Here is a 27733-nt window from a genome sequence, read left to right as displayed (position 1 = left end):
TAGCTCCAGACAGAATGAAGTGGCTGGGTCAAAGTGGAAACGACGCTCAGTTGTGGGTGTGTCTGTTGGGGAAAGTAAAATCTGATGCTGTAAAGAAGAGTATTGCATAGGAGCCTGAATGTTAGGTCCATGAATCAAGGTAAATTGGATGTGGTCAAGCAGGAGATGGTAAGAGTAAACATAGACATCTTAGGAATCAGTGAGCTAAAATGGACGGGAACGGGTGAATTTAATTCAGATGACCGTTATATCTACTACTGTGGGCGAGAATCGCTTAGAAGAAATGGAATAGCCCTCATAATCAACAAGAGTCCAAAATGCAGTTCTTGGGTGCAACCTTAAAAATGACAGAATGATCTTGGTTCATTTCCAAGGCAAACCATTCAACATCTCAGTAATACAAGTCTATGCTCCAGCCACTGATGCTGAAGAAGCTGAAGTTGATCAGTTCTATGAAGATCTAGAAGACCTCCTGGAACTAAATGCAGAGTTCCAGAGAATAACGAGGAGAGATTGGGAGCCCTTCTTCAATGGACAATACAAAGAAATAGAGGAAAAATAACAGAGAGGGTAAGGCTAGAGATCTCTTCAAGAAACTTGGAAATATCAAAGGAACATTTCATCCAAAGATGGGCACAATAAAGGACAGAAATGGTAAAGACCTAACTGAAGCAGAAGAGATCAACAAGAGATGGAAGAATACACAGAAGAACTATACGATAAAAATCTTAATGACCTGGATAACCACCATGATGTAGTCGCTCACTCAGAGCCAGACATTCTGGAGTGTGAAGTCAAGTGAGCTTTAGGAAGCATGGCTGCCTATAAAGCTACTAGAGGTGATGGAATTCCAGCAGAGCTATTTAAAATCCTAAAAGATTTAAATTGCTTCACTCAATATGTCCGCAAATTTGGAAAATCCAGCAGTGGCCACAGGACTGGAAAAAGTCAGTCCTCATCCCAATTCCCAAGAAGGGCAGTACTAAAGAATGTTCAATCCATCAGACAATTGCACTCATCTCCCATGCTACCAACGTTATGCTCAAAATCCTTCAAGCTATGTTCAGCATTATGTGAACTGAGAACTTCCAGATGTTCAAGCTGCGTTTAGAAAAGTCAGAGGAACCAGAGGTCAAATTGCCAACATTGGCTGGATCATAGAGAAAGCAAGGGAATTCCAGAAAAGCATCTACCTCTGTTTCACTAACTAAGCTAAAGCCTTTCACTGTGTTTGTCATAACAAACTATGGAAGCTCTTAAAGAGGTGGGAATACCAGACCTTCTTACCTGTCTCCTGAGAAACCTGTATGCAAATCAAGAAGCAACAGTTAGAACCCTGTGTGGAACAACTGATTGGTTCAGGATTGAGAAAGGAGTGCAACAAGGCTGTTTATTGTCACCCTGTTTATTTAACGCATACAAAGAGCACATCATGTGAAATGCCAGGCTGGGTGGGTTACACTGGAATCAAGATTGCTGGGGAATATCAATCTCAGATATGTGGGTGATACCACTCTAATGGCAGAAACCAAAAAGGAACTAAAGAGCCTCTAAAACTGAATATTAAAAAAAACTAAGATCATGGGATCCAGTCCCATCACTTCATGGCAAACAGAAGGGGAAAATTTGGGAGTAATGGCAGATTTCCTCTTCTTGGGCTCTAAAATCACTGCAGATGGTGACTGCAGCCATGAAATTAGAAGACAATTTCTTCTTGGTAGGAAAGTTATGACAAACCTAGACAGTGTGTTAAAAAGCAGTGACATCACTTTGCTGACAAAGGGCCGTATACTCAATATGTTCTTTCCAGTAGTCATGTACGGATGTGAGAGCTGGACAATAAAGAAGGCTGAGCACTGAAGAATTGAGGCTTTAGAACTGTGGTGCTAGAGAAGATTAGAGATTGAGAGTCCCTTGGACAGAAGGGAGATCAAAACAGTCAGTCTTAGAGGAAATCAACTGTGAATACTCATTGGAAGTACTGATGCTGAAGCTGAAGCTCCAGTTCTTTGGCCTCCTGATGCAAGCAGCTGACTCACTGGAAAAGACCCTGATGCTGGGAAAGATTGAAGGCAAAAGGACAAGAGAGTGACAGAGGATGAGCTGGTTGGATGGCATCACCAATTCATGAACTTGGGTAAACTCCGGGAGATGGTGAGGGACAGGGAAGCCTGGCGTGCTGCAGTCAATGGGGTTGTGAAATGTTGAACGTGACATGGTAACTGAACAACAACAACATGGAATCGAGAAAAATGGTGCAGATGAACCTATTTGCAGGGGACGAATAGAGTTGTAGAGAATAGATGTTTGGACACAGAGCAGAAGTGGGGAGGTGAGGGAGATGAACTGGGAGATTAGGATTGACATATGTACACTACCGTGTGTAAAACAGATAGCTAGTGGGAAGCTGCTGTATAGCACAGGGTGCTCAGCTCAGTGCTCTACGATGACCTAGAGGGGAGGGATGGGGGAAGGGAGGTCCAAGAGGGAAGGGATATATGTGTATGTATAGCTGATTTACTTTGTTGAACAGCAGAAACCAACACAACATTGAAAAGCAACTTTACTCCAATAAATTTTTTTTAAATAAGTAAAAATTTAAATATTCTCACAGGAAATGCTTGGAAAAACTTTCTGCAAAGAGTTCAGTTCAGTCACTCAGTCATGTCCAGCTCTTTGTGACCTCATGAACCGCAGCACACCAGGGCTCCCTGTCCATCACCAACACCCTGTCCATCACCAACTCATGTCCATCGAGTCGGTGATGCCATCCATCCATCTCATCCCCTGTTGTCCCCTTCTCCTCCTGCCCCCAATCCCTCCCAGCATCAGGGTCTTTTCCAGTGAGTCAATTCTTCGCATGAGGTGGTCAAAGTATTGGAGCTTTAGCTTCAGCATCAGTCCTTCCAATGAACACCCAGGACTGATCTCCTTTAGGATGGACTGGTTGGATCTCCTTGCAGTCCAAGGGACTCTCAAGAGTCTTCTCCAGCACCACAGTTCAAAAGCATCCATTCTTCGGCGCTCAGCTTTCGTCACAGTCCAACTCTCATATCCATACATGACCACTGGTAAAACCATAGCCTTGATTATGTAAAAATCCACTCATTGAAATTTGGTATTTATTTTATTGATCACTTGATAAGAAACTTGAACCTACCAGTTGTTTGCCTTCTGAATTGATGGACAATGAGGGTTTAAAGAAGAAGGAAGGGATTCTGTTACACATTCATATAGGATTTTGGGCTAAGCCAAATGCCTGTTGATGAAATTCAAGAACTTAACCAGCTGAAACTCCAATACTTTGGCCACCTCATGCGAAGAGTTGACTCATTGGAAAAGACTCTGATTCTGGGAGGGATTGGGGGCAGGAGGAAAAGGGGACGACAGAGAATGAGATGGCTGATGGCATCACAACTCGATAGACGTGAGTTTGAGTGAACTCCAGGAGTTGGTGATGTTGTAAATAATGAGATTTGAAGTGTCGAGAAAGGAAGATCAGCTACTTGTATAATTATCTTTCTTATAAGTTTTATTAGAACTTGTAATTGAATTAGGCAAGCCTAGAATGAAGCTGTATTTTACACATGATTTTTCCCCCATGTTGTTTCTATTTAGTTGGAGGAAAACAGTGATTTTTATATTTTTCTTTATATATGTATTTTTGAAAACATTAAACTCTTAGATAACCTACTATATATATATATATATATATGTTTTTTATTCTGTATATATGTAAATCGCTATACAAATTTTATTTATAGAATAAAATGCACAGTACCTTTTTAAACTATCTGCCATTCTTTAGTATGGTTGAGAATAAGACAGAGATCTTGTGCTGAGTGATGCTTCTTTATTTCAGGGTTAACTGTGTCTACTGTCCTTTTTGGCATCACAAGGTCTCTGTTGATATTTTACATCCTTGTTAATTCTTCACAAACTTTGCACAACAAAATGTTGGAGAGCATTTTAAGAGTTCCGGTATTATTCTTCCATAGAAATCCAATAGGTAAGTCAGGCATGAAATTTCTTAATGAATATGTCTTGTTAACACATAAAGTGCCTATTTACATTTTCATATTTGAAAGTGGAAGAGATGTTTGGAAGAAAATCACTGTGTATATTTATTCATTTTCTATAAAAAGCTTCACTGGTAATTTTTCCTACCAGAGAAAATCTGAATATAGGAGCATATAAACTTTTATTCCAATTTATGTATGTCTGTAAAAATACATGAATGTTTACTTTGCAGGATGATCTATGAGTCCATTTGTTATGTGGCATATGAAACATCCAACAGATGATGAAAATATGTTGAAATGTTTTTGACTAGTTGTTAAAATGTTGGCTATGTTACATGGTATTAAACTAACTAGGAAGGACCATCTTCCAGGAACATCTCTACAGAAAACAGGCTGTGTGTTTCTTTCTTTCTTTGTCCATCCATTTCTGGGACCACAGAGCTCTGGCACATGCTTATATTTTGAGTTTTACCTAAATGGTAATGTAAGACTAATTAAAATACAAGATCAGTGAAATGTAAACATCCTCTTCGATAAAATCAACTCTAGTTTTACAATGGACTTTTGGTTACATTAAAGATGTCTTGTGATACCTAGCAGGTGGATTTTCATTATTAAGTTAGAGTGTCCCTGAAGGGTTCTAAGTGGTTGCTTCCTACACCCTCAGGCCTTCAACCTGTCTTGCTTTGGAAGGTAGGCTCCTGATCTGGGTTCCTATGAAGAGCTAGTTCATCAGCACACATGCCCACTCTGTTCTGTTGGTTAGACTTGTGCTGAGGCCCAGGGCAGCTTTGTTTTTGCAGGTGATGATTGACAGGACCTGTTGAGGCAGGGATGTGACTGGAGGGAGGACAGCAGTAGCCTTGGCCTGGCCACCAACTAGCTGTGTGATCAAGGCCAAAGTAGGTAGATACTACTGGGCAGGCAAATCTCCAGGCAGGATGTTGTCATGGTTACAAGTATGAAGTCTGGAGCCACCTTTCTTGGTTCAGTCCTGGAGATAGTTACTAATAGCAATAGCCAGTTATAGTTATGTTAAAATTTACATGCAAGTTATTTAATTTCTCTGTGTCTCAATTTTCTTACCTATAAAATGAGGATACTGTTCACACACTTATTGATATCTTGATGTTGTGGGCATGAAGCAGGTTAATACATTCACAGCACTTAGCACAGGGTCAGTGCCTAATGAACCTCAGTGAGGATGTCGACATGGTGTCTGGGAACTGCTCTCCTGTGAAATGGGATTAACCACTGCCCTTCCTGTTTCACAAGACTGTTGTTGTGAGGATTAAATAAGACTGTTTAGGGCAGCATCTTGTACAGATTTATTCAACGCGTGTTCTTTAGTCCAGGCAATGTGAGGAGCACAGGATGGTAAACTGCAGAGGCCCATACAGTCTCATTTTATTACGAATGTAGTGAGGAAGTGATTGAGAGTCTTTGCTATTATGGCTGTGAAGTCTCTCTACTTTGCCTGTTAACGTGAAAACTACAGTTGTAAATTTGGGAGCATCAAGTGGGACTGAATTTCTGTTATCACAGCTTGTGACCACTGTTAACCAGACTCTTGATGACCTGTAGGCTTCTCCAGATGCTGATTTATTATTCAAGGATTTGGAACCAAGTTTAAACCTTTAAGGTCACTAATCCTAGAACAGCAGGCATACCAGTGTGTATCTTGTTTCCCCCTCCTGTGTCTATTATCAGAACTTCATCCCTTCAAGAAAATAGAAGCCCAAATAAGGAATAAAGATAGGCCCAAAGGTTTAGGGGCATCGGTTATTTACTCTTTTAGTGGTATATTAAATTGAACTCTTCCCTGTGTTTATTTTCAAAAGTAGAATTTATAATAGATTGTTTATAGTATCTTTGTTTCTGGAATGTGATTGTATGAAGAGAAAACCACACAGAGGGGTATTACTTGTTACCAAGTTCAAGCTCGCTCTGCTTGCCTCACAACGCCGATAAGTCTTACAGGTGACGTGTTCAGGCAAAGAATAACGACTTTATTTGGAAACCTGGCAGATTGAGAAGATGGCAGACTGATGTCCCAAAATAGGCATCTTATTGGGATCTGGATGCCTGGTTCTTTTATAGAACAGAGAGGAGAGGAGGTGAGGAAATAAAGTCAAAAGGCCATTTATCTTGCAAAATAAGAGAGCATTTGTTCATTTTTTCTTTTCTGCACCCATTGACAGGTGGTAAGGGTCAGATTGTCTCCCCGTTTGCTGAGAAAAGCCACTTTAACATTCATGCAGAGGGGCAGGGTTCCCTGACCAAAGCGTCAAAATTGTCATGGTCAAAGAAACAGATCCAGCATGCAGTCAAAATTGGCTCCTCCCTGTTACAGTTCCTTTGGTGTGCACCTCCCCTGTCTGGGGCCAGTGTCCTGTTCTTTCTCATCCTGAGTCTCCTCAGGGTGCACCACCCTTGCAGGGGTGGCTTCAGAGTCCTGATGGCTGCAGCATCCTTTGTTTACTGATGTGACATTTTTAGTTTACACCAGATATTTACCAGAAATTCCCATATTCTGTCCTGCAGCCTTAAGAGTATACTATTATCATGGATTCTGAGACGGGAAATAAAATCAACGATAAGTGATTCTTAGTCATTTAGTAATATTTCTGTTTCCTGCCTACACCCCTGTGGTCGTCTTAGATGCTTATTCGTAAGTCTGTGCTTGTCACACCTGGTACACCTCTGAAAATAGCAACTTATTATCGCAGTACTAAACTCAAAACTTGGAAATGGCCAGAATCCAAAATTTCCCAAAATGTGAGGTGCTGTGAGCCATCTGGAGGGAATAAAATTACAGAGAGGATATAATTATATTTATTATAGAAAGCATCACTTGCCAAAATTAATCTTGATAATTAAAGCAAAATTGGTTTGACAATTAGGATTAGCTTAGGTATTTTACAACTGTTTATTTACAGATTTAGCACTTGGAGTGAGCCTTAGATGGGATGGATCTAAAGGGAGGGAAATTCTCGAATCTACCAACTCTTCCTGATACTGCAACAAGGTTCCCCCGTTCTTTTAAAAATCAGGGCTCCGTTTCAATTCCCCACCCACTGCCATTTGATGGTATTTTTGTTTCTCTTTAGGTGTCATCCTATTTTGTCTTTCTTTTTACCACTGACATTGGCTTATTTCATATGAGTTTGTAATATGTTAAATTTGTTATTGTTTTACCGCTAAGTCATGACCGACTCTTTTGTAGTCCCATAAACTGTAGCCTGCCAGGCTCCTCTGTCCATGGAATTTCCCAGGAAAGACTACTGGAGTAGGTTGCCATTTCCTCCTCCAGGGGATCTTCCTGACCCAGGGATTGGACCCCTGTCTCTTACATCTCCTGCTTTGGCAGATGGATTCATTAGCTCTGAGTCCCTGGGGAAGCCCAATATATTAAATATTTAATACACGTACTTGATTTTTTTAAGATTTATTTATTTGTTGTTAGTTGCATTAGGTCTTTGCTGCTGCATGTGGGCTTTCTCCAGTGAGGAGTAACAAGGGTCACTCCTCATTGCAGTGCCTGGGCTTCACATTGTGGTGGCTTTTTCTATAGCAGAGCTCAGGCTCTGGGCACATGGGCTTCAGTAGTTGCGGCGCACAGGCTTAGTTGCTTTGCAACATGTGGAATCTTCCCAGACCAGGGATTGAACACATGTCCCCTGCACTGGGGACACTGTACCACCAGGGAAATCCCTAAATACATAGTCTTCAAAAATATTGTTTTGATATGTTCATGAATTATTTCTCTTAAAGCTCCTGAGGGAATGAGTAATTTCTTGTATCCTGTTTTTGCAGGAAGAATTTTGAATTGTTTCTCCAAAGACATTGGACATATGGATGACTTGCTGCCCCTGATATTTCTTGATTTCATCCAGGTAATGTATCAGTCCTGCGAGAGTTCTCACAGGGAAGAGTAGAGTGCCTGTTTCTTAAGGATTTTTCACATGGGCTGAGTTTGGGCCTTTAAACCTGGCACTGTGTCCTGTTATCTTCAGTAAAGGCTGTGTTTGTGAGAGAAAGGTGCAGTTCTGATTGGGATCCTGAGTTAACATGAGTAACCCCTGGGGCAGGCGCGTCTACATGGTCACGTCAACGTTGGTTTGAAGCAGCAACATGCTGGGCAGGTGGTTCTCCCTCTGCCTCCAAGGTGTCTGGCGTGGATTCCCTTTACTAAGAACACATTTCATAATATAAAAATAATCACCTCTCATGGAAAGATAGCCTAGATTAACTAAATTATGCATTGTATTGGGCTTCCTAGGTGGCTCAGTTCAGTTCAGTCGCTCAGTCGTGTCCGGCTCTTTGCGACCCCATGAACTGCAGCATGCCAGGCCTCCCTGTCCATCACCAACTCCCAGAGTTTACCCAAACTCATGTCCATTGAGTCAGTGATGACATCCAACCATCGCATCCTCTGTCGTCCCCTTCTCCTCCTGCCCCCAATCCCTCCCAGCATCAGAGTCTTTTCCAGTGATTCAACTCTTCATGTGAGGTGGCCAGAGTATAGGAGTTTCAGAATTAGCATCAGTCCTTCCAGTGAACACCCAGGATTGATCTCCTTTTGAATGGAATGGTTGGATCTCCTTGCAGTCCAAGGGACTCTCAAGAGTCTTCTCCAACACCACAGTTCAAAAGCATCAATTCTTCAGGACTCAGCTTTCTTCACAGTCCAACTCTCACATCCATACATGACCACTGGAAAAATCATAGCCTTGACTATGATTTTTGTTGGCAAAGTAATGTCTCTGCTCTTTAATATGCTATCTAGGTTGGTCATAACTTTCCTTCCAAGGAGTAAGGGTCTTTTAATTTCATGGCTGCACTCACCATCTGCAGTGATTTTGGAGCCCCCCAAAATACAGTCTGACACTGTTTCCACTGTTTCCCCATCTATTTGCCATGAAGTGATGGGACCAGATGCCATGATCTTAATTTTCTGAATGTTGAGCATTAAGCCAACTTTTCCATTCTTCTCTTTCACTTTCATCAAGAGGCTGTTGAGTTCCTCTTCACTTTCTGCCATAAGGGTGGTGTCATCTGCATATCTGAGGTTATTGATATTTCTCCGGGCAGTCTTGATTCCAGCTTGTGCTTCTTCCAGCCCAGCGTTCCTCATGATGTACTCTGCATATAAGTTAAATAAGCAGGGTGACAATATACAGCCTTGTCCTATTCCTTTTCCTCTTTGTCCTACTCCTTTTCCTATTTGGAACCAGTCTGTTGTTCCATGTCCAGTTCTAACTCTTGTTTCCTCATCTGCATATAGGTTTCTCAAGAGGCAGGTCAGGTGGTCTGGTATTTCCATCTCTTTCAGAATTTTCCACAGTTTACTGTGATCTACACAGTCAAAGGCTTTGTCATAGTCAATGAAACAGAAATAGATGTTTTTCTGGAACTCTCTTGCTTTTTCCATGATCCAGCAGATGTTGGCAATTTGATCTCTGGTTCCTCTGCCTTTTCTGAACATCTGGAAGTTAACGGTTCATGTATTGCTGAAGCCTGGCTTGGAGAATTTTGAGCATGACTTTACTAGTGTGTGAGATGAGTGCAATTGTGCGGTAGTTTGAGCATTCTTTGGCATTGCCTTTCTTTGTTAAATTAGAAAATAAGTGGACTACAGACTTAAAGTTTGTAATAAGGTTGAAACTTGACAAAAGTAGAAAGGAAACTATTGATCAGTGAAATATACTAAACATGAAGGAAGAAATAAGCCATGTTTCCCTAAAGCTTCCTGTTGTGCTGGTTAACAAGCTGTAAACCAAACCTCACCATTCACTCTTCAGTGGAGTTACCTGTGACTGTGTGTTACCTGTGAGTTACCTGAGAGCAGTTGGGAGCAAATTGAAGTATACCCAGGTCCCAGAGCTGACATGGTTGTGAAAATATCCAAGGCAGCCAAATTAGGGATGAAGAATGTGTTTAATGTATCCCAAGCAAAGGGCAGTTTTAGAAAGCTTAGTCTTAGGCTTGGCACCCCACTCCAGTACTCTTGCCTGGAATATCCCACGGATGGAGGAGCCTGGTAGGCTGCAGTCCATGGGGTTGCTAAGAGTCGGACAGGACTGAGCGACTTCACTTTCACTTTTCACTTTCATGCATTGGAGAAGGCGATGGCAACCCACTCCAGTGTTCTTGCCTGGAGAATCCTAGGGACGGGGGAGCCTTGTCGGCTGCCATCTATGGGGTCGCACAAAGTCGGACACGACTGAAGTGACTTAGCAGCAGCAGCAGTCTTAGGCTTTGTATGTGTGTGTGCACCTGTTAGTCGCTCAGTTGTATCCGATTCTTTGCAGTCTCATGGACTGTAGACTGCCAGCCTCCTCTGTCCATGGAATTCTCCAGGCAAGAATAATGGAATGGGGTGCCATTCTCTTTTCAGGGGATCTTCCTGACCCCGGGATCGAACCTGGGTCTCCTGCATTGCAGATTCCTTAACATCTGAGTCACCAAGGAAATCCAGGGTTTGTATAGATCTCATCGTATAGATAAGACTCACCGATGTTTTATAATGTTGTGATTTAACAGAGTTAAATAAGTTGAATTCTTTACCAGCTGAGCCACAAGGGAAGTCCAGGCAAAAAGATAGGACACTGAAAGATGAACTCCCCAGGTCGGCAGATGCCCAATATGCTACTGGAGATCAGTGGAGAAATAACTCCAGAAAGAATGAAGAGACGGAGCCAAAGCAAAAACAACACACAGATGTGGGTGTGACTGGTGATGGAAGTAAAGTCAGATGCTGTAAAGAGGAATGTTGCACAGGAACCTGGAATGTTAGGTCCATGAATCAAGGCAAATTGGAAGTGGTCAAATAGATGGCAAGAGTGAACATCAACATTTTAGGAATCAGCAAACTAAAATGGACTGGAGTAGGTGAATTTAACTCAGATGACCATTATATCTACTACTGTGGGCAGGAATCCCTTAGAAGAAATGGAGTAGCCATACTAGTCAACAAAGAGTCCAAAATGCAGTAATTGGGTGCAATCTCAAAAATGACAGAATGATCTCTCTTCATTTCCAAGGCAAACCATTCAATATCACGGTAATCCAAGTCTATGCCCCAACCAGTAACACTGAAGAAGCTGAAGTTGAACAGTTCTATGAAGACCTATAAGACCTTTTAGAACTAACACCCAAAAAAGATGTCCTTTTCATTATCGGGGACTGGAATGCAAATGTAGGAAGTCAAGAAACACCTGGAGTAACAGGCAAATTTGGCCTTGGAGTACAGAATGAAGCAGGGCAAAGGCTAATAAAGTTCTACCAAGAAAACACACTGGTCATAGCAAACACCCACTTCTAACAACACAAGAGAAGAATCTACACATGGACATCACCAGATGGCCAACACCGAAATCAGATTGATTATATTCTTTGCAGCCAAAGATGGAGAAGCTCTATACAGTCAACAAAAATAGGACCAGGAGCTGACTGTGGCTCAGATCATGAAGACTGCCAAATTCAGACTTAATTTGAAGAAAGTAGGGAAAACCCCTAGACCATTCAGGTATGACCTAGATGAAATCCCTTACGATTTTATAGTGGAAGTGAGAAATAGATTTAAGGGACTAGATCTGATAGACAGAGTGCCTGATGAACTATGGACAGAGGTTTTCGACTTTGTACAGGAGACAGGGATCAAGACCATCCCCAAGAAAAAGAAATGTAAAAAAGCAAAATGGCTGTCTGAGGAGGCCTTACAAATAGTTGTGCAAGGAAGAGAAGTGAAAAGCAAACGAGAAAAGGAAAGATATACCCATTTGAATGCAGAGTTCCAAAGAATAGCAAGGATAAGAAAGCCTTCCTCAGCGATCAATGCAAAGAAGTAGAGGAAAACAATAGAATGAGAAAGACTAGAGATCTCTTCAAGAAAATTAGAGATACCAAGGGAACATTTTATGCTCCCTTGGACAGAAATGGTATGGACATAACAGAAGCAGAAGATATTAAGAAGAGGTGGCAAGAATACACAAAAGAACTGTACAAAAAAGATCTTCATGACCAAGATAATTATGATGGTGTGATCACTAACCTGGAGTCAGACATCCTGGAATATGAAGTCATGGGCTTTAGGAAGCATCACTATGAACAAAGCTAGTGGAGGTGATGGAATTCCAGTTGAGCTATTTCAAATCATAAAAGATGATGCTGTGTAAGTGCTGCACTCAATATGCCAGCAAATTTGGAAAACTCAGCAGTGGCCACAGGACTGGAAAATGTCAGTTTTCATTCTAGTCCCAAAGACAGGAAATGTCAAAGAATGCTCAAACTAATGCACAATTGCACTCATCTTCAGTTCAGTTCAGTCGCTCAGATGTGTCCGACTCTTTGCGACCCCGTGAATCACAGCACGCCAGGCCTTCCTGTCTATCACCAACTCCCGGAGTTCACTCAAACTCATGTCCATCGAGTCGGTGGTTCCATCCAGCCATCTCATTCTCTGTCATCCCCGTCTCCTCCCACCCCCAATCCTTCCCAGCATCAGAGTCTTTTCCAGTGAGTCAACTCGTCGCATGAGGTGGCCAAAGTATTGCAGTTTCAGCTTTAGCATCAGTCCTTCCAATGAACACCCAGGATTGATCTCCTCTAGAATGGACTGGTTGGATCTCCTTACAGTCCAAGGGACTCTCAAGAGTCTTCTCCAGCACCACAGTTCAAAAGCATCAATTCTTCGGTGATCAGCTTTCTTCACAGTCCAACTCTCACATCCATACATGACCACGGGAAAAACCATAGCCTTGACTAGACGGACCTTGGTTGGCAAAGTAATGTCTCTGCTTTTTAATATGCTATCTAGGTTGGTCATAACTCCAAGGAGTAAGCGTCTTTTAATTTCCTGGCTGCAATCAGCATCTGCAGTGATTTTGGAGCCCAAAAAAATAAAGTCTGACACTGTTTCCACTGTTTCCCCATCTATTTCCCATGAAGTGATGGGACCAGATGCCATGATCTTCGTTTTCTGAATGTTGAGCTTCAAGCCAACCTTTTCACTCTCCTCTTTCACTTTCCTCAAGAGGCTGTTTAGTTCCTCTTCACTTTCTACCATAAGGGTGGTGTCATCTGCATATCTGAGGTTATTGAGATTTCTCCCCACAATCTTGATTCCAGCTTGTGCTTCTTCCAGCCCAACATTCCCCGTGATGTACTCTGCATATAAGTTAAATAAGCAGGGTAACAATATACAACCTTGACTTACTCCTTTTCCTGTTGTTCCATGACCAGTTCTAACTGTTGCTTCCTGACCTGCATACAGGTTTCTCAAGAGGAAGGTCATCTTACACGCTAGTAAAGTCATGCTCAAAATTCTCCAAGCCAGGCTTCAGCAATACATGAACCGTGAACTTCCAGATGTTCAAGCTGGTTTTAGAAAAGGCAGAGGCACCGGAGATCAAATTTCAACATCTGCTGGATCATCAAAAAAACAAGAGAGTTCCAGAAAAACATCTATTTCTGCTTTATTGACTATGCCAAAGCCTTTGACTGTGTGGATCACAATAAACTGTGGAAAATTCTGAAAGAGATGGGAATACCAGACCACCTGACCTGCCTCTTGAGAAACCTATATGCAGGTCGGGAAGCAACAGTTAGAACTGAACATGGAAGAACATACTGGTTCCAAATAGGAAAAGGAGTGTGTCTAGGCTGTATATTGTCACACCACTTACTTAACTTATATACAGAGTACATCATGAGAAATGCTGGGATGAATAAAGCACAAGCTGGAATCAAGATTTTCGGGACATATATCAATAACCTCAGATATGCAGACGATACCACCCTTACAGCAGAAAGTGAAGAGGAACTAAAGAGCCTCTTGACAAAAGTGAAAGAGGAGAGTGAAAAAGTTGGCTTAAAGCTCACCATTTAGAAAACTTAGATTGTGGCATCCAGTTTCATCACTTCATGGCAAATAGATGGGGAAATAGTGGAAAGAATGACTGACTTTATATTTTGGGCTCCAAAATCGCTGCAGATGGTGACTGCAGCCATAAAATTAAAAGACACTTGCTCTTTGGATGAAAAGTTATGACCAATCTAGACAGCATATTGAAAAGCAGAGACATTACTTTGCCAACAAAGGTCCACCTCGTCAAGGCTATGGTTTTTCCAGTGGTCATGTATGGATGTGAGATTTGGAGTATAAAGAAAGATCAGTGCTGAAGAATTGATCTTTTGAACTTTGTTGTTGGAGAAAACCCTTAGTGTCCCTTGGACTGCAAGGAGATCCAACCAGTCTACCCTAAAGGAGATCAGTCCTGAGTGTTTATTGGAAGGACAGATGCTGAAGCTGAAACTCCAATACTTTGGACACCTATTACGAAAAACTGGCTAATTGGAAAAGACCCTGATACTGGGTATGATTGAAGGCAGGAGAAGGGGATGACAGAGGATGAGATGGCTGGATGGCATCACCGACTTCATGAACATGAAAGTGAAATTGCTCAGTCATGTCCAACTCTTTGTGACCCTATGGACTGTAACCTCCTCCATCCATGGGATTTTCCAGGCAAGAATACTGGAGTGGGTTGCCATATCCTTTACCGACTTCATGGACATGAGTTTGAGTAAACCCTGGGTTTGGTACCGGACAGGGAGGCCTGGCGTGCTGCAGTCCGTGGGGTCATGAAGAGTCTGGTATGACTGAGCAACTGAACTGAAATGAGCTGCGTGAGATCAAAGGAGAAACAAAGGTGATGAAGGAGGGATCTGAGAACCAGAGCTAATCCCTAAACTTCCTGAGACATGCGAGCTACTCTGTCTGCTTACGTGAAGACTTCACTGCCCCTTGGTTTGTGTGCCTAGTCACTAAGTCGTGTCTGACTCCTTTAAACCTCATGAACTGTAGCCAGGCAGGCTCCTCTGTCCATGGGGATTCTCCAGGCAAGAATACTGGAGAGGGTTGCCATGCCCTTCTCCAGGGGATCTTCCCAACCCAGGGATTGCACCCAGGTGTCCTGTGTTGCAGGAGGATTCTTTACCATCTGAACCACCAGGAAGCCCTATTTCACCACAATTTTGGGCTAAGGGAATTTCTCCTCCAGATATAGACTGTCATTCTCTGCATACTAAAGAATTTTTCTGAATTGTGAAAAATCACCATTTTCTCTCTCTTAGATTTCATCTAAGAATTTTTTTATTTGTTCATGTGGATTCATAGACTTTGGGTAGAATTTCTCAAATGGTGCTCCAGATGGGAAATATATAAAAATAATGATTTTCCTTATTTGGGGGATATCAGGACCTGGGTCACTTTCTTCTGGGCCAGTATGCTTCTTTCTGTATAGCCATCACTGTCTCTGTTCCATAGTGGGACAGAAGGGCAGAAGCCCTGGCCATGGTGATATGGTCCATCAGATGGGTCTGGAATCTGACCAGATGAGGGGGGATTGTGTGTGTAGCTTGAATTGAGCTTTTTGGAATTCCTGGGAATGTAGGAGAAAGGAATGAAGTTGGCTTCAAGGAAGGGATTTATTGTGTGTTTATTGTACACTAGGATCTTTTGTTTCCTTCTTCAGATGTTGAGTTTTTGCTTAGATACTATTTTCATCTTCTGCAAACTTCTGTAAAGGGTTTGAAATGGCTGACAATAAAAGATTCACAAATGTATATACATATGAAAGGAAAAGTGCTCAGTCATGTCCAACTGTTTGGGACCCCATGAACTGTAGCCTGCCAGGCTCCTCTGTCCATGGAATTTTGCAGGCAGGAATACTGGAGTGGGTTGCCCGTCCCTTCTCCAGGGGATCTTACAAACCCAGGAATCAAACCTGGGTCTCCTGTATTACAGGCAGATTCTTTACCATCTGAATCACTAGGGAAACCAGTATGCTCTGTGTGTGTGTGTGTGTAATAAAACCTTTAGAGACATCCTCTTTGAATTGCTTTAGAATTTAGGGCCCTGAACCTAACTCCAGAGCTTCTGAGAGCATTAGTAATGGGTCTTCAGTGGGTACCTAAGGAAAAAGCGTTGGCACAGCTTCCAGGGAGCCCTTCCTTTTGATCTTCCCTCTGCTTCCCAGGTTACCTGCCGGGCTGGGTTAGTCATAAAAGGCCCTCACCTGGAGTGGTTTAGTCAGTCTTGTCTGATTCTTTTTGACCCCATGGACTCTAGCCTGCCAGGTTCCTCTGTCCATGGGATGTTCCAGGCAAGAATACTGGAGTGGGTTGCCATTTCCTTCTCCAGGGGAACTTCCTGACCCAGGGACCAAACCCGGGTCTCCTGCATAGCAGTCAGATTCTTTAATGACTGATCCACCAGGGAAGCCACCTGGGGGAGACCCAGATTATTGAAATGGATGAACGTTGTCCATCAAATGATGCAAGTCTGCTAAAAACAAGTAATTTGGATTTTTTATAATTGACATTTTAGGTTTTTTTTTTTTACAAACAATAATGGCAAGCCAAGTGACCTAAAGGCTAGATATAGAAGGGGCTGGAAGGACCCCTCCCCATGAACATGAAGTTTGTAGCGTGGTAGAATGCACAGTCAAGCCAGTGGCTGTAAGAAATTGTTTTCTGTAGAGCTAATTGGAGAGAGGTCAGACAGCCCTATTTTTCTCCACTTATGATTGGAATTTATTCCTTCAGAATTCCATCCTCTTCACTCTGAGTTTTCTTTTGATACCACGGCAGAGGTGGGGAGAAACAGGAAAAGCACATGGGTTTCCATCCAGATCATGCAGTTTGGTTCTCAAGGGCTCCTGGCCACAGAGTCACAGTTGTGGTTATTTGTTCCTCCTGCCTGCAGCTGTGGCTCTGGGATTCCCTGAGCACAAACCGTTCCTCTCCTTCTCCAGGATAAGCAATGCCTTCCTGGGAAACTTTAGGACAACCACTTACCCTGCCAACCTCATATTTCTTATCTGAAAGAACAGCCAGTGTTAACTCAGACAAGCATCTCTACCTTCTCATCCCAGCTCCCTTTTGGTCAAAATTTCCATCAAATATGATTACTTCCTGCAAATCATTCATGCCATTCTTTCTGTTTGTTAAACAAGCTTATAAAATCAGTCATGAGTCTTAGAATTGTCTAAAAACATTCAGGTATTCCTCCCTGTGTTTCCCTTGTACCCTATGCAGATCACCATGGATTTGTATCCATCTGAGATCATAAACTTCAGAGGCCTTGGCTCAGACTGGGTGAATCTGCAAGTCCTTAGCACCCCACCCAACTTTCATAGCAGGCAGACATTAAATGTTGATTTCATTCTTATTCCCTGATACTGTCTTCCAAGATATCATACTTTTCCTGATAAAGATGGATGCTTAAATCAGCATCAACCAATGATTTCGTTTTCTGTTCTACCTGCTGTCTTTTTATTTATTTATTTTTTCCTGCTGTCTTTTTAGACCAAGATCATTTCCCAAAAGAAAATCATCTCAGGGGATAATGTGATGATTAAGAGAAGGTTCATGGAACTCAGCACAGGGCCTTACACACAGTACACACATTGTAAATGGAATCTGGTGTTGTTATAATAGTTAACCTTTGGAATGGGCATTTTAAATACTAGGTATAATGATAGAAAGATGGCTGTAAGTGGGGGGCAAGCTTAAACATGTCATAATGGCTCATGACATGGGCTTCCCAGCTTCATGACTTAGGCTTTGCAGTGTCCATCAAGTTGCTTTTTCTCTCCCTGTGCCTCACTGCCTTCATTTGTAAAATTAGATAATACTGTTACTAGATATGTTACCCTGAATTTGTAATTAACCACTTCTTTGTCCCTACATGGATAGATAGCTGAGACGTCTGGATTCCTCATCTGTGATACATGCTCACTCATCTCTTTAGTGACACCTGCTGACTCCTGAAAGTTTGAGATGCACCTCCTACTCTCTGAGCCTCAAATAGTCTCATCTGTTGAAAATAGTCGTGCCTGCCTCAAAGGGCTCCTGAGTGTGTCACAAGAGCTGATACCTAGAAAGTTCTTATCAGAGTGTTTGGTGCATGCAATAAATATCAGGAGGACCACCTATAATTGTATTTCTTTGGAAGGGAAAGCATTCCCTGCTGTTTCAACAAGTTTCAAGGAAAGGAGTTTATTCCTAACAAATCAATAAAGTTTATCTTTGAAAAGTATCCTTGACAGGAAGGCCTCTGGATTTTCGCTATTTCAGACATTTCTACTTGTGATTGGTCTGGTGGGCGTGATGATGGCTGCGGTTCCTTGGACTGCTATTCCTGTGATTCCCCTTGGCATCATTTTCTTTTTTCTTCGGCGATATTTCTTAGAGACGTCACGAGATGTGAAACGCCTGGAATGTACAAGTGAGTACCAGGGCACTCAGGCTGGGATGGCAGTGCAGGCTGTTTTCCATTTATACTGCAGTTAACCAGACCCCTGAAATTCTGTAGACTCTCTTGTGGAATTTCTCCCTGTTTAACATTAGGTGATTGAAAGTTATGGCCCCTGAGAGCAGGTTTGGCCCTTAAGGAAAATGGAGCTGGTGGTGGGTCAGCTGCCCTTTGCATTTTAGCCCAAGGAGGACGGATGTGAGCCCCGAGGACAGGGACCGTTTCTGTCTTCTTCACAACATACTTCCCTACACAGAGTATCCACTCTATTAATACTGTTCTTAAAAATATCTCATCATGTTGAAACTAATGTAGAAGGAAAATAGAGAAATTTTCTCCTCCTAAGGTACCAGAAATGACAAGGAAAGGGAAAGAGACCTCAGGAAATATATGTCAGAAGTAATATATTTGAAAAATACATTCTTTCACATGTTCTTGTAAGTTGCGATTGTTAAATATATTGAGATGATGTGTGTTAGTCACTCAGTCATGTCCTACTCTTTGCGACTACATGGACTGTAGCCCACCAGACTCTTCTGTCCATGGAGTTCCCCAGGCAAGAATACTGGAGTGGGTAGCCATTCCCTTCTCCAGAGGATCTTCCTGACCCAGGGATTGAACCCAAGTCTCCTGCATTGTTGGTGGATTTCTTCAATGTCTGAGCCACCAGGGAAGCCCTATTGAAAAGATAAACCCTGTTATTTTCAGGTTTGCTCTGTGTCATTGCCAGGATTCGGGGTGACACCACAGTTTGTGTACCCCTCTCCCAAAGCTATTCATAGAAATGATGCTGAAAGTAATTCCCTAGGAGGACACAGGAGGGGGATCTGTTCAGTATGCATTTAGTTGATTACTCCATTCAGCTTCCTAGTTTTAGAATAATGGGGAACAGGGACATCCCTGGTTGTCCTGTGGGTAAGACTCTGTGCTTCCACTGTGGGGGTCACCACTCCAGTCCCTGGTTGAGGAACTAGATCCTGCAAGGTGCAGCAAAAAACAGAACAATGCGGAACACATTTTATGATTAATTAGTCTATTCTACAGGTAATCACAGATGATGAAATAATCAAATTTCTCTTATTAATACATGCATTTCGTCAATATTAAAACAAAAATAAGAAAAATAGATTGTTATATATTTTTTAACATTTATAAAAACAATAGCCAAAAAGTAAGGAGAGAATATGTTGTATCAGAGACCTCAATCATGAATAATTATTGCAAATTAATACCAACTTAACTTTCTAGAAACCAAGCCAGGAACAGACGCATATTGAGTCTCATGCTTCTCTGTATCTACTAAGTGGAAAAAAAAAAATCTCAGTTCATCCAGTCAAAGGAGTTTTTTATTGTGGCATTTGTATGTTTTGATTTTAATAATAAACACTTGAGGTACTTATGCAAAAAGGATAGGGATCATCAGTTTCATAAAAGCTGTAGAAGACATTTTCACTCATCAAGAGAAGCAGCTAACCTCCTATAAGGTCGAGTTTGGCGAGGTGTTTGGATGGATGGGGGGCAATAGAGTCCAGGTGTGTGTGATGTTCTACCTGTATTACTCAGTAGGATGGTAGGACCTGGGGAGGCAGAAAAGAGAGTGATGAGCTCAATCCAGTCTTCAGTGTAGACAAGGCTTCAGACGTTTATGGTTTGAGGCCACTCATGAAATGGAGTCATTCAGTAATCTGGTTGCAAAGCAGGTCTCTGGTACATTGATAACTGACTATACTGTATACCTAAAACTGGCACACTATTGTAAATCAACTATGCTTCAATATGTTTATAGAAATTGTGAACAATTTCCACCTGGTGAGATGCCTGAAGAATTTGGAGGGAGGCGTGTTTGAGAGGATCTTGATGAAAGAACAAGAATTTCTTTATATAAATCTAGCTGTGATTTGAATTTGATCAAAGATAGTTTCAAGGAGAATCTTTCATTCCCAGGTCATTAAAGTGAAGCATGGTGTGAGCAGGAGTTTAGGGTCACAAGGAGGATTCCCTTTGGGCAGGACATGTGACCACAGAGCCCGGGAAGCAGTGGTTTCCCCGCCTCCAGCCTCCTTGACTTTCTTTGTCATGTGTCTGTCTCTGCTTCCCCAGCTCGGAGCCCGGTGTTTTCCCACTTAGCATCTTCTCTCCGGGGACTCTGGACCATCCGGGCGTACAAAGCTGAACAGAAGTTTCAGAAACTGTTCGACTCACACCAGGACTTGCACTCAGGTCTGTAAGTTTCCGAAGAGGATTTCTAAGGACGGGATGTGCTGCCTTCTGAGGCTGACTCCCTCTTGGGTGGTCTTGCTGGCCAGCATCTCTTTCTGTGTCACTCCTCATCCCCTCTGCACACCCGCCTCCCCCAGCCCTTCCTTCCAGCATCCCTCTGTGCTCCCCTCTTCCCATCACCCCCTGCTTTTCTCCCCTGACTGGCTCGCATTGCCCTTGCGTCACTGTGCCCTATGGACTTCTGTCTCTTTAGGGCAAGAGTCAGCAAACTTTCTTTTCTGTGAAGATCTAGATAGAAAGTATTGCAGGCTCTGTGTGCTGTACTGTGTCTGTTGCAACTACTCACCTTCGCTGTTGTGGCACAAAGACGGGCAAAGATAATTCATCAGCGAATGGCGGTTTCTGTGTCCCAGTGAAACTTCATTTTCAGAACCAGGTGGTGGCTGTTCTCACCCTCCAGGCTGCAGTTTGCTGACTCGTTTCAGAGCGTGGAGGGTGGCAGATGTGATTGAGGAAATAATTTCCTGATTTGCCACCCACTTGATTATGTTTTTATCAGTGAAGTTTTTTTCCCTAGGTAGAAAATTCAGAATTTCCTCTAAGTCTATAAAATCCAAGCCAAACTTTCCAATAATTTTTGTATTTTGAAGATAAAAATGGCATTTTGAAAGTCACATGCAGATCCTGTTAACTGATGGCCATATAGACACTGGCTCCTAAGAATAAACACCGCAGGGCCCTGTAGTGAGGGCAGAAGGTGCTGGAAACAGTGTGAGCTGTGCTGTCTGCTGTCAGAGAGCTGGGAGCAGTCGGTCCTGTGAGAGGATGATCTTCACGCTGAGGCCCAGCACTGCAGGAAATGCACCGATGAGGCGATTTTCCATCTTCCTTCTTGTGATCGTGTTTCTGTTGATAACCTGTGGGTTGACGTTTTCAAAGCATGCTTCCAGGACTGATTCCTGTGTGTCCCATACTCTGTCTTGTGTTTGAACCTAGTTTTCTGGAATCTTCAGGTTCCTTGGGTGTGTAACTTTGCTGTCCTACCCATATAAAATCTTCTGTAGCTCAACTGAGAAAATGCTCTCCCTCATGAGAAGCAGCTAACATGGTTTTTCTGTTTATGTATTGCACTTACTATGGTTCACAAATGCAGAGGCTTGGTTCCTGTTTTTGACAACGTCCCGATGGCTCGCTGTGTATCTGGATGTCACCTGTGCCATCTTTGTCACTGTTGTTGCCTTTGGGGCCCTGATCCTGGTAGAATGTAAGTACAGATGTGAATATTTGTGGTTGTTTACAGTTTATAGCTTTGTTTGTAGTTATTAAACTCTTGTCATCTTGTCTAATATATACACTCTTTGGTTCTAATGAATTGTATTAAAGTGTCTGCAGTATGTGACTCCGCAGTGTGGTCCATGTGAAGTCATTTGTGTCTTGATGAGAATTTTTATCTTTTTTTCCATTTACTTATTTATTTACAGTAGGTCCTTGTTGAGGCCATTAAAAAAAATTGATTGATGTGTAGTTGATTTACAATGTGTTAGCGTCAGGTGTATAGCCAAATGAATCTGTTGTACATATATCCACTTTTTTAAAGATTCTTTTTGCATGCCCATGAACATTGGGGTGCGTGTATTTTTTTAATAATTTCCATTTTGATTAATACTTCAAATGAAGTCTTTTAGAAAAGAATTTCTGTTTTTGACTTTTGGAATCCTCAGGAGCAAAGACCAGGTATGAACATGCCTGTTCCAGCAGACCTGTGGTGCCTTGGGCCCCTGCTTTGGCTTGCTCAGGCCGTTCTTTCATTTTTATTTTAATTTTTATTGGAGTATAGTTTGTTTACACTGTTGTCTTAGTTACCAATGTATCTCAAAGTCAATTTGCTATACGTATACACATATCCACTCTTTTTTGGTTCTTTCCCATGTGGGTCATTACCGAGTTCTCTGTACAGTAGTTTCTTATTAGTTATCTATTTTAATATTTTATATATAGTAGTTTGTATGTATCAATCCCAGTCTTCCAAGCCATCCCTCCCCTCCCTTATCCCCTGGTAATTGTGAGTTTATTTTCTACACCTGTTACTCTGTATCTGTTTTGTAGAGAAGTTCGTCTGTAGCCTTTCGTTATATTCCACATATAAGCAATATCATTCTGTTTTTCCCTGTCTGACTTACTTCACTCAGTATGAATATCTCTAGGTCCAGCCGTGTTACTGCAAATGGCACTATTTATTTTGCCCTTTGTTATGGCTGGGTAATATTGCATCGTATGTATGATAGCACACTTCCTTATCCATTGCTCTGTTGGTGGACATTTAGGTTGCTTGCATGTCCTGGCTATTGTGAATAGTGCTGCAGTGAACATAAGGGTAGATGTATCTTTTGGAGTTCTGGTTTTCTCTGGATATATGCCCAGGAGTGGGATTGCTGGGTCATACGGTAGCTCTATTTTTAGTGTTTAAAGGAACTTCCATATAGTTCTCTGAAGTGGCTCTACCAGTTTACATTCCCACCAACAGTTTACATTCCCTTTTCTCCATACCGCTCCAGTATTTATTGTTTGTAGATTTTTTGATGATGGTCATTCTGACTGGTGTGAGGTGAAACCTCACTGTAGTCTTTTGGTTTTGTTTTTTTGTTTTTTTTGCTTTTATTTTTTCACTGTAGATTTGATACACATTCTCTAATAATTAGAGATGTCGACCATCTTTTCATGTGCTTTTTGGCCATCTGTATGTCTTCTTTGGAGAATGTCTCTTAGTCTTCTGCCCATTTTTTTTATTTTGTTGTTTAGTTGTTGTTTGATATTGAAGTGCATGAACTGTTTGTATATTTTGGAGAGTAATCCCTTGTAAGTCACTATGTTTGCAAATATTTCCCCCATTTTTCAAGTTGTCTTTGGTATTTTTTATGGTTTTCTTTGCTGTGCAAAAGTTTTTAAGATTAATTGGGTCCCGTTGGTTTATGTTTTATTTTCTTTTCATTGCTCCTCCTCAGGTGGGTAAAAAAAACCTTGCTGCAATTTATGTCAGAGAGAGTTCTCCCTATGTTTTCATCTAAAAGTTTTGTAGTGTCTGGTCTTACATTTATGTCTGTAATCCATTTTGAGTTTATTTTTGTGGATGGTGTTAGGGAAAGTTCTAATTTTATTCTTTTTCATGTAGCTGTCCAGTTCTCCCAGCACCACTTATTGAAGAGACTGTCGTTTCTCCATTGTGCACTCTTGCGTCCTTTGTCATAGGTGATCATAGGCGCCTGGGTTTATCTCTGGGCTTTCCGTCCTGTTCTGTTGATCTGTATGTCTGATTTTGGTGCCACTTTCCATTACTGTAGCTTTGTAGTATAGTCTGAAGACATAGAGCATGATTCCTCCTAGCTTCATTTTTCTTCTTTGTTTCTCTCAAGATTACATTGGCTATTCATGGTATTTTGTGTTTCCCTACAAAATGTAAACTTTTTTGTTCTAATTCTGTGAAAAATGCCATTGGTAACTTGATAGGGATTACATTGAATCTATAGATTGCTTTAAGTAGTTTGTTTACAGTAGGTCATAATGGAGATCTTTTCTTTCTTTATCTTTCTTTGAATGGTTTGAGATCTATATAACTGTAGCAAGATGACCTTCTGAACATCCCAGCTAGTGTCTTATAGTTGGATAGAGGGAACCAAGTTTACTATTAATCTTTCTGTACAACTTAGGTTTTAGGTTTTAGCTTTAGGGCTACTTGGATCTCTTGGTTGTAGGGGTCTGGTGTACTGATGTGAGAAAGAGTGTAGCAAAAACAGTATCCTCACTGTTGCGTGGGTCCCAGATGAGCAGTTGTTGGCATGTGTGGCATGAATTCACCATCCCTTACTTTTCCATAGCAATAACCCTGAATCACAGTCTTTAATAATGCAAAAATGAGAGTAATATTTTAGATCTAAAAGCACTGCTTTGTTTTGCAAAACCCATTGCCTTGTTTTTGTGATTTCAACTGCAGCTACATTGGACATAGAAAGTGAAATTACATAATGATAATAGAAGCATATGGACAAAAATCTGAACAATGACATCCTTACCTATATTACACTGTCAAGGGTGCCTCAATCCAGGTGGGATTAATATGATAAAGGACAAAAATGGAAAGGACCTAAGAGAAGTAGAAGGGATTAGGATGAGTTGGCAAGAATACACAGAAGAACTGTACAAAAAAGATCTTAATGACCTAGATGGCCATGATGGTGTGGTCACTCACCTAAGCCAGACATCCTGGGCTGTGAAGTCAAGTGGGCCTTAACTTCAAAGCATTATGCGAACAAAGCTAGTGAAGGTAATGGAATTCCAGCTGAGCAATTTAAAAGCCTAAAAGATGATTCTGTTGAAGTGCTGCACTCAATATACCAGCAAATTTGGAAAACTCAACAGTGGCCATGGGATTGGAAAAGGTCAGTTTTCATTCTAGTCCCAAAGAAAGGCAATGCCAAAGAATGTTCAAACTATCATGCAACTGCACTCATTCTGCATGCTAGTAAGTTTATACTCAAATCCCTTCAAACAAGATTTCAACAGTACATGAACCAGGAAATTCCAGCTGTACAAGCTGGGTTTACAAAAGGCAGAGGAACCAGAGATCAAATTGCCAATATTGACTGGATCATAGAGAAAGCAAGGGAATTCCAGAAAAACATCTGCTTCAATGACTATGTGAAATACTTTGACTATGTAGATCACAACAAACTGTGGAAAATTCTGAAAGAGATAGGAATACCAGACCATCTTATCTGTCTCCTGAGAACTTGTGTGCAGGTCAAGAAGAAACAGAACTGGATGTAGAACAATGGGCTGGTTCCAAATTGGAAAAGGAGAATGACAAGGCTGTATATTGTCACTCTGTTTATTTAACTTATATGCAGAATGCTGCTGCTAAGTCACTTCAGTCGTGTCCGACTCTGTGTGACCCCATGACAGAAGCCCACCAGGCTCCCCCGTCCCTGGGATTCTCTAGGCAAGAACACTGGAGTGGGTTGCCATTTCCTTCTCCAATGTGTGAAAGTGAAAAGTGAAAGTGAAGTCGCTCAGTCGTGTCCGACCCTTAGCGACCCCACGGACTGCAGCCTACCAGGCTCCTCCATCCATGGGATTTTCTAGGCAATAGTACTGGAGTGGCTTGCCATTGCCTTCTCCGTATATGCAGAATACATCATGCAAAATGCTGGGCTGGATGAAGCTTAAGCTGGAATCAGGATTTCTGGGAGAAGTATCAATAACCTCAGATATGCAGATGATACCACTCTAATGACTAAAAGTGAAGAGCCTCTTGATGAAAGTGAAAGAGCAGAGTGAAAAAGCTGGCTTAAAACTCAGCATTCAAAAAACTAAGATCATGATATCTGGTCCCGTCTGGGGAAAAATTGAAAGCAGTGACAGATTTAATTTTGGGGGGTTCCAAAGATCACTTCAAACTGTGATTGCAGCCATGAATGAAAAGATGTTTGCTTCTTGGAAGGAAAGCTATAACAAATCTGGACAAAATATTACAAAGCAGAGACGTCATTTTGCCAGCAAAGGTCCATATAGTGAAAGCTATATTTTTTCCAGTAGTCACGTAAGAGTTGTCAATGGAAGTTAAGAGTTGGGCCATTGAAAAGGTGGAGAGCTGAAGAATTAGTGCTTTCAAGCTGTGGTGTTGGAGAAGACTCTCAAGAGTCCTTTGGGCTGTAAGGAGATCAAATCAGTCAATCTGAAAGGAAATCAGCCCTGAATATTCACTGGAAGGACTGATGCTGAAGCTAAAGCTCCAATACTTTGACCAGGAGAAGGGGGTGGCAGAGGATGAGGTGGTTGGATGGCATCACTAACTCAATGGACATGAGTTTGAGCAAACTCCAGGAGATAACAAAGGACAGGGAAGCATGGTATGCTTCTGTCCATGGAGACACAGAGTCAGACATGACTTAGGGACTAAACAACTTTTTTCAATTTAGTTCAGTTCAGTCACTCAGTCGTGTCTGACTCTTTGCGACCCCATCCATGAACCACAGCATGCCAGGCCTCCCTGTCCATCACCAACTCCTGGAGTTTACTCAAACTCATGTCCATTGAGTCGGTGATGCCATCCAGCCATCTCATCCTCTGTCGTCTAACAACTTTGTTAGTTCTTTCTAAATTCATAATATTAAAAAAAATTTTACTTGTTTATTTGTCTGTACTGGGTCCTAGTTGGGGCATGCAAGATCTTCAGTCTTAGTTGAAACAGGCAGGACTTTAGTTGCAGCATAAGAACTCTTAGTCGTGGCATGTGGAGTCTAGTTCCCTGACCAGGGATTGAACCAGGGCTCCTGCTTTGGGACCTCAAAGTCTTAGCTATTGGACCACCAGGGAAGTCCCTTATAATGTTTTTGTTTTTTTTTTTACTTTATTATTGTGTCATACAACAAAAGTATTATGAGTAAAACTATCATTACATGCAAATGATTTAAATATTATAAAGGAGTATTCTCACACTATATATAAAATACATAACTAAAAAAGATCTCCTGTGTAGCACAGGGAACTCTGTTTAATACTCTGTAATGACGTATGTGGGAAAGTAATTTTAAAAGAGCAGATTACTTATATGTCTGGCGAATTCACTTTACTGTACACCTGAAACTAACACAGCTTTGTAAATCAACTATACTGCAGTAAAAATCATAAAAATAGAGGAGTCTTCTTTGTAGAGTGACAGAACCTCCTGTGTGAGGTTGAGAAGTAGACTGACTTTATCCTTCCTCTTCCTCATTTAGCTTTGGACGCTGGGCATGTTGGCCTGGTGCTGTCACTCACCATAACACTTACCAGGATGCTCCAGTGGTGCGTCAGGCAAAGTGCGGAACTTGAGAACATGGTGATGTTTATCTTTCTGTTCTTAGTCTTTTCAGTCTCCTTGCTGTTTTTGACACAGAAGCAATTCTTATGTAAAATATAAAGCTGTTATTTTTACATCATTTTAGAAAGCTTTTTTACATTCTCTTCCATCTTCTTAAGGGCTTCCCTGGTGGCTCAGATGGTAAAGAATCTGACTACAACACAGGAGCCACAAGAGATTCAGGTTCGATCCCTGGGTTGGGAAGATCCCCTGCAAAAGGGAATGGCTACTCCAGTATTCTTGCCTGGAGAATCCCCATGAGCAGAGGAGCCT

The 27733-nt window shown here is 41.7% G+C and overlaps 1 protein-coding gene across 1 annotated transcript in view; it reads left to right on the top strand.

Annotated features, from left to right (window-relative positions):
- Positions 1-27733, top strand: part of LOC148775809 (ATP-binding cassette sub-family C member 4-like) — a 139788-nt gene that overhangs the window by 55723 nt on the left and 56332 nt on the right. The window contains exons 19-24 of the mRNA XM_088842845.1: positions 3863-4009; positions 7839-7918; positions 18168-18318; positions 20446-20565; positions 21719-21829; positions 27339-27439. Of these exons, the coding sequence (XP_088698971.1) occupies positions 3863-4009; positions 7839-7918; positions 18168-18318; positions 20446-20565; positions 21719-21829; positions 27339-27439 (710 nt within the window). The remainder of the gene's footprint in view (positions 1-3862; positions 4010-7838; positions 7919-18167; positions 18319-20445; positions 20566-21718; positions 21830-27338; positions 27440-27733) is intronic.

The sequence above is a fragment of the Moschus berezovskii genome, chromosome 13 (assembly GCF_049115385.1).
Source record: "Moschus berezovskii isolate FMDL1 chromosome 13, NW_MosBer_1.0, whole genome shotgun sequence".
Classification (NCBI taxonomy): Eukaryota; Metazoa; Chordata; class Mammalia; order Artiodactyla; family Moschidae; genus Moschus; species Moschus berezovskii.
Note: the sequence above shows the minus strand (reverse complement) of the source record. Positions and strands in the feature narration are given on the sequence as shown.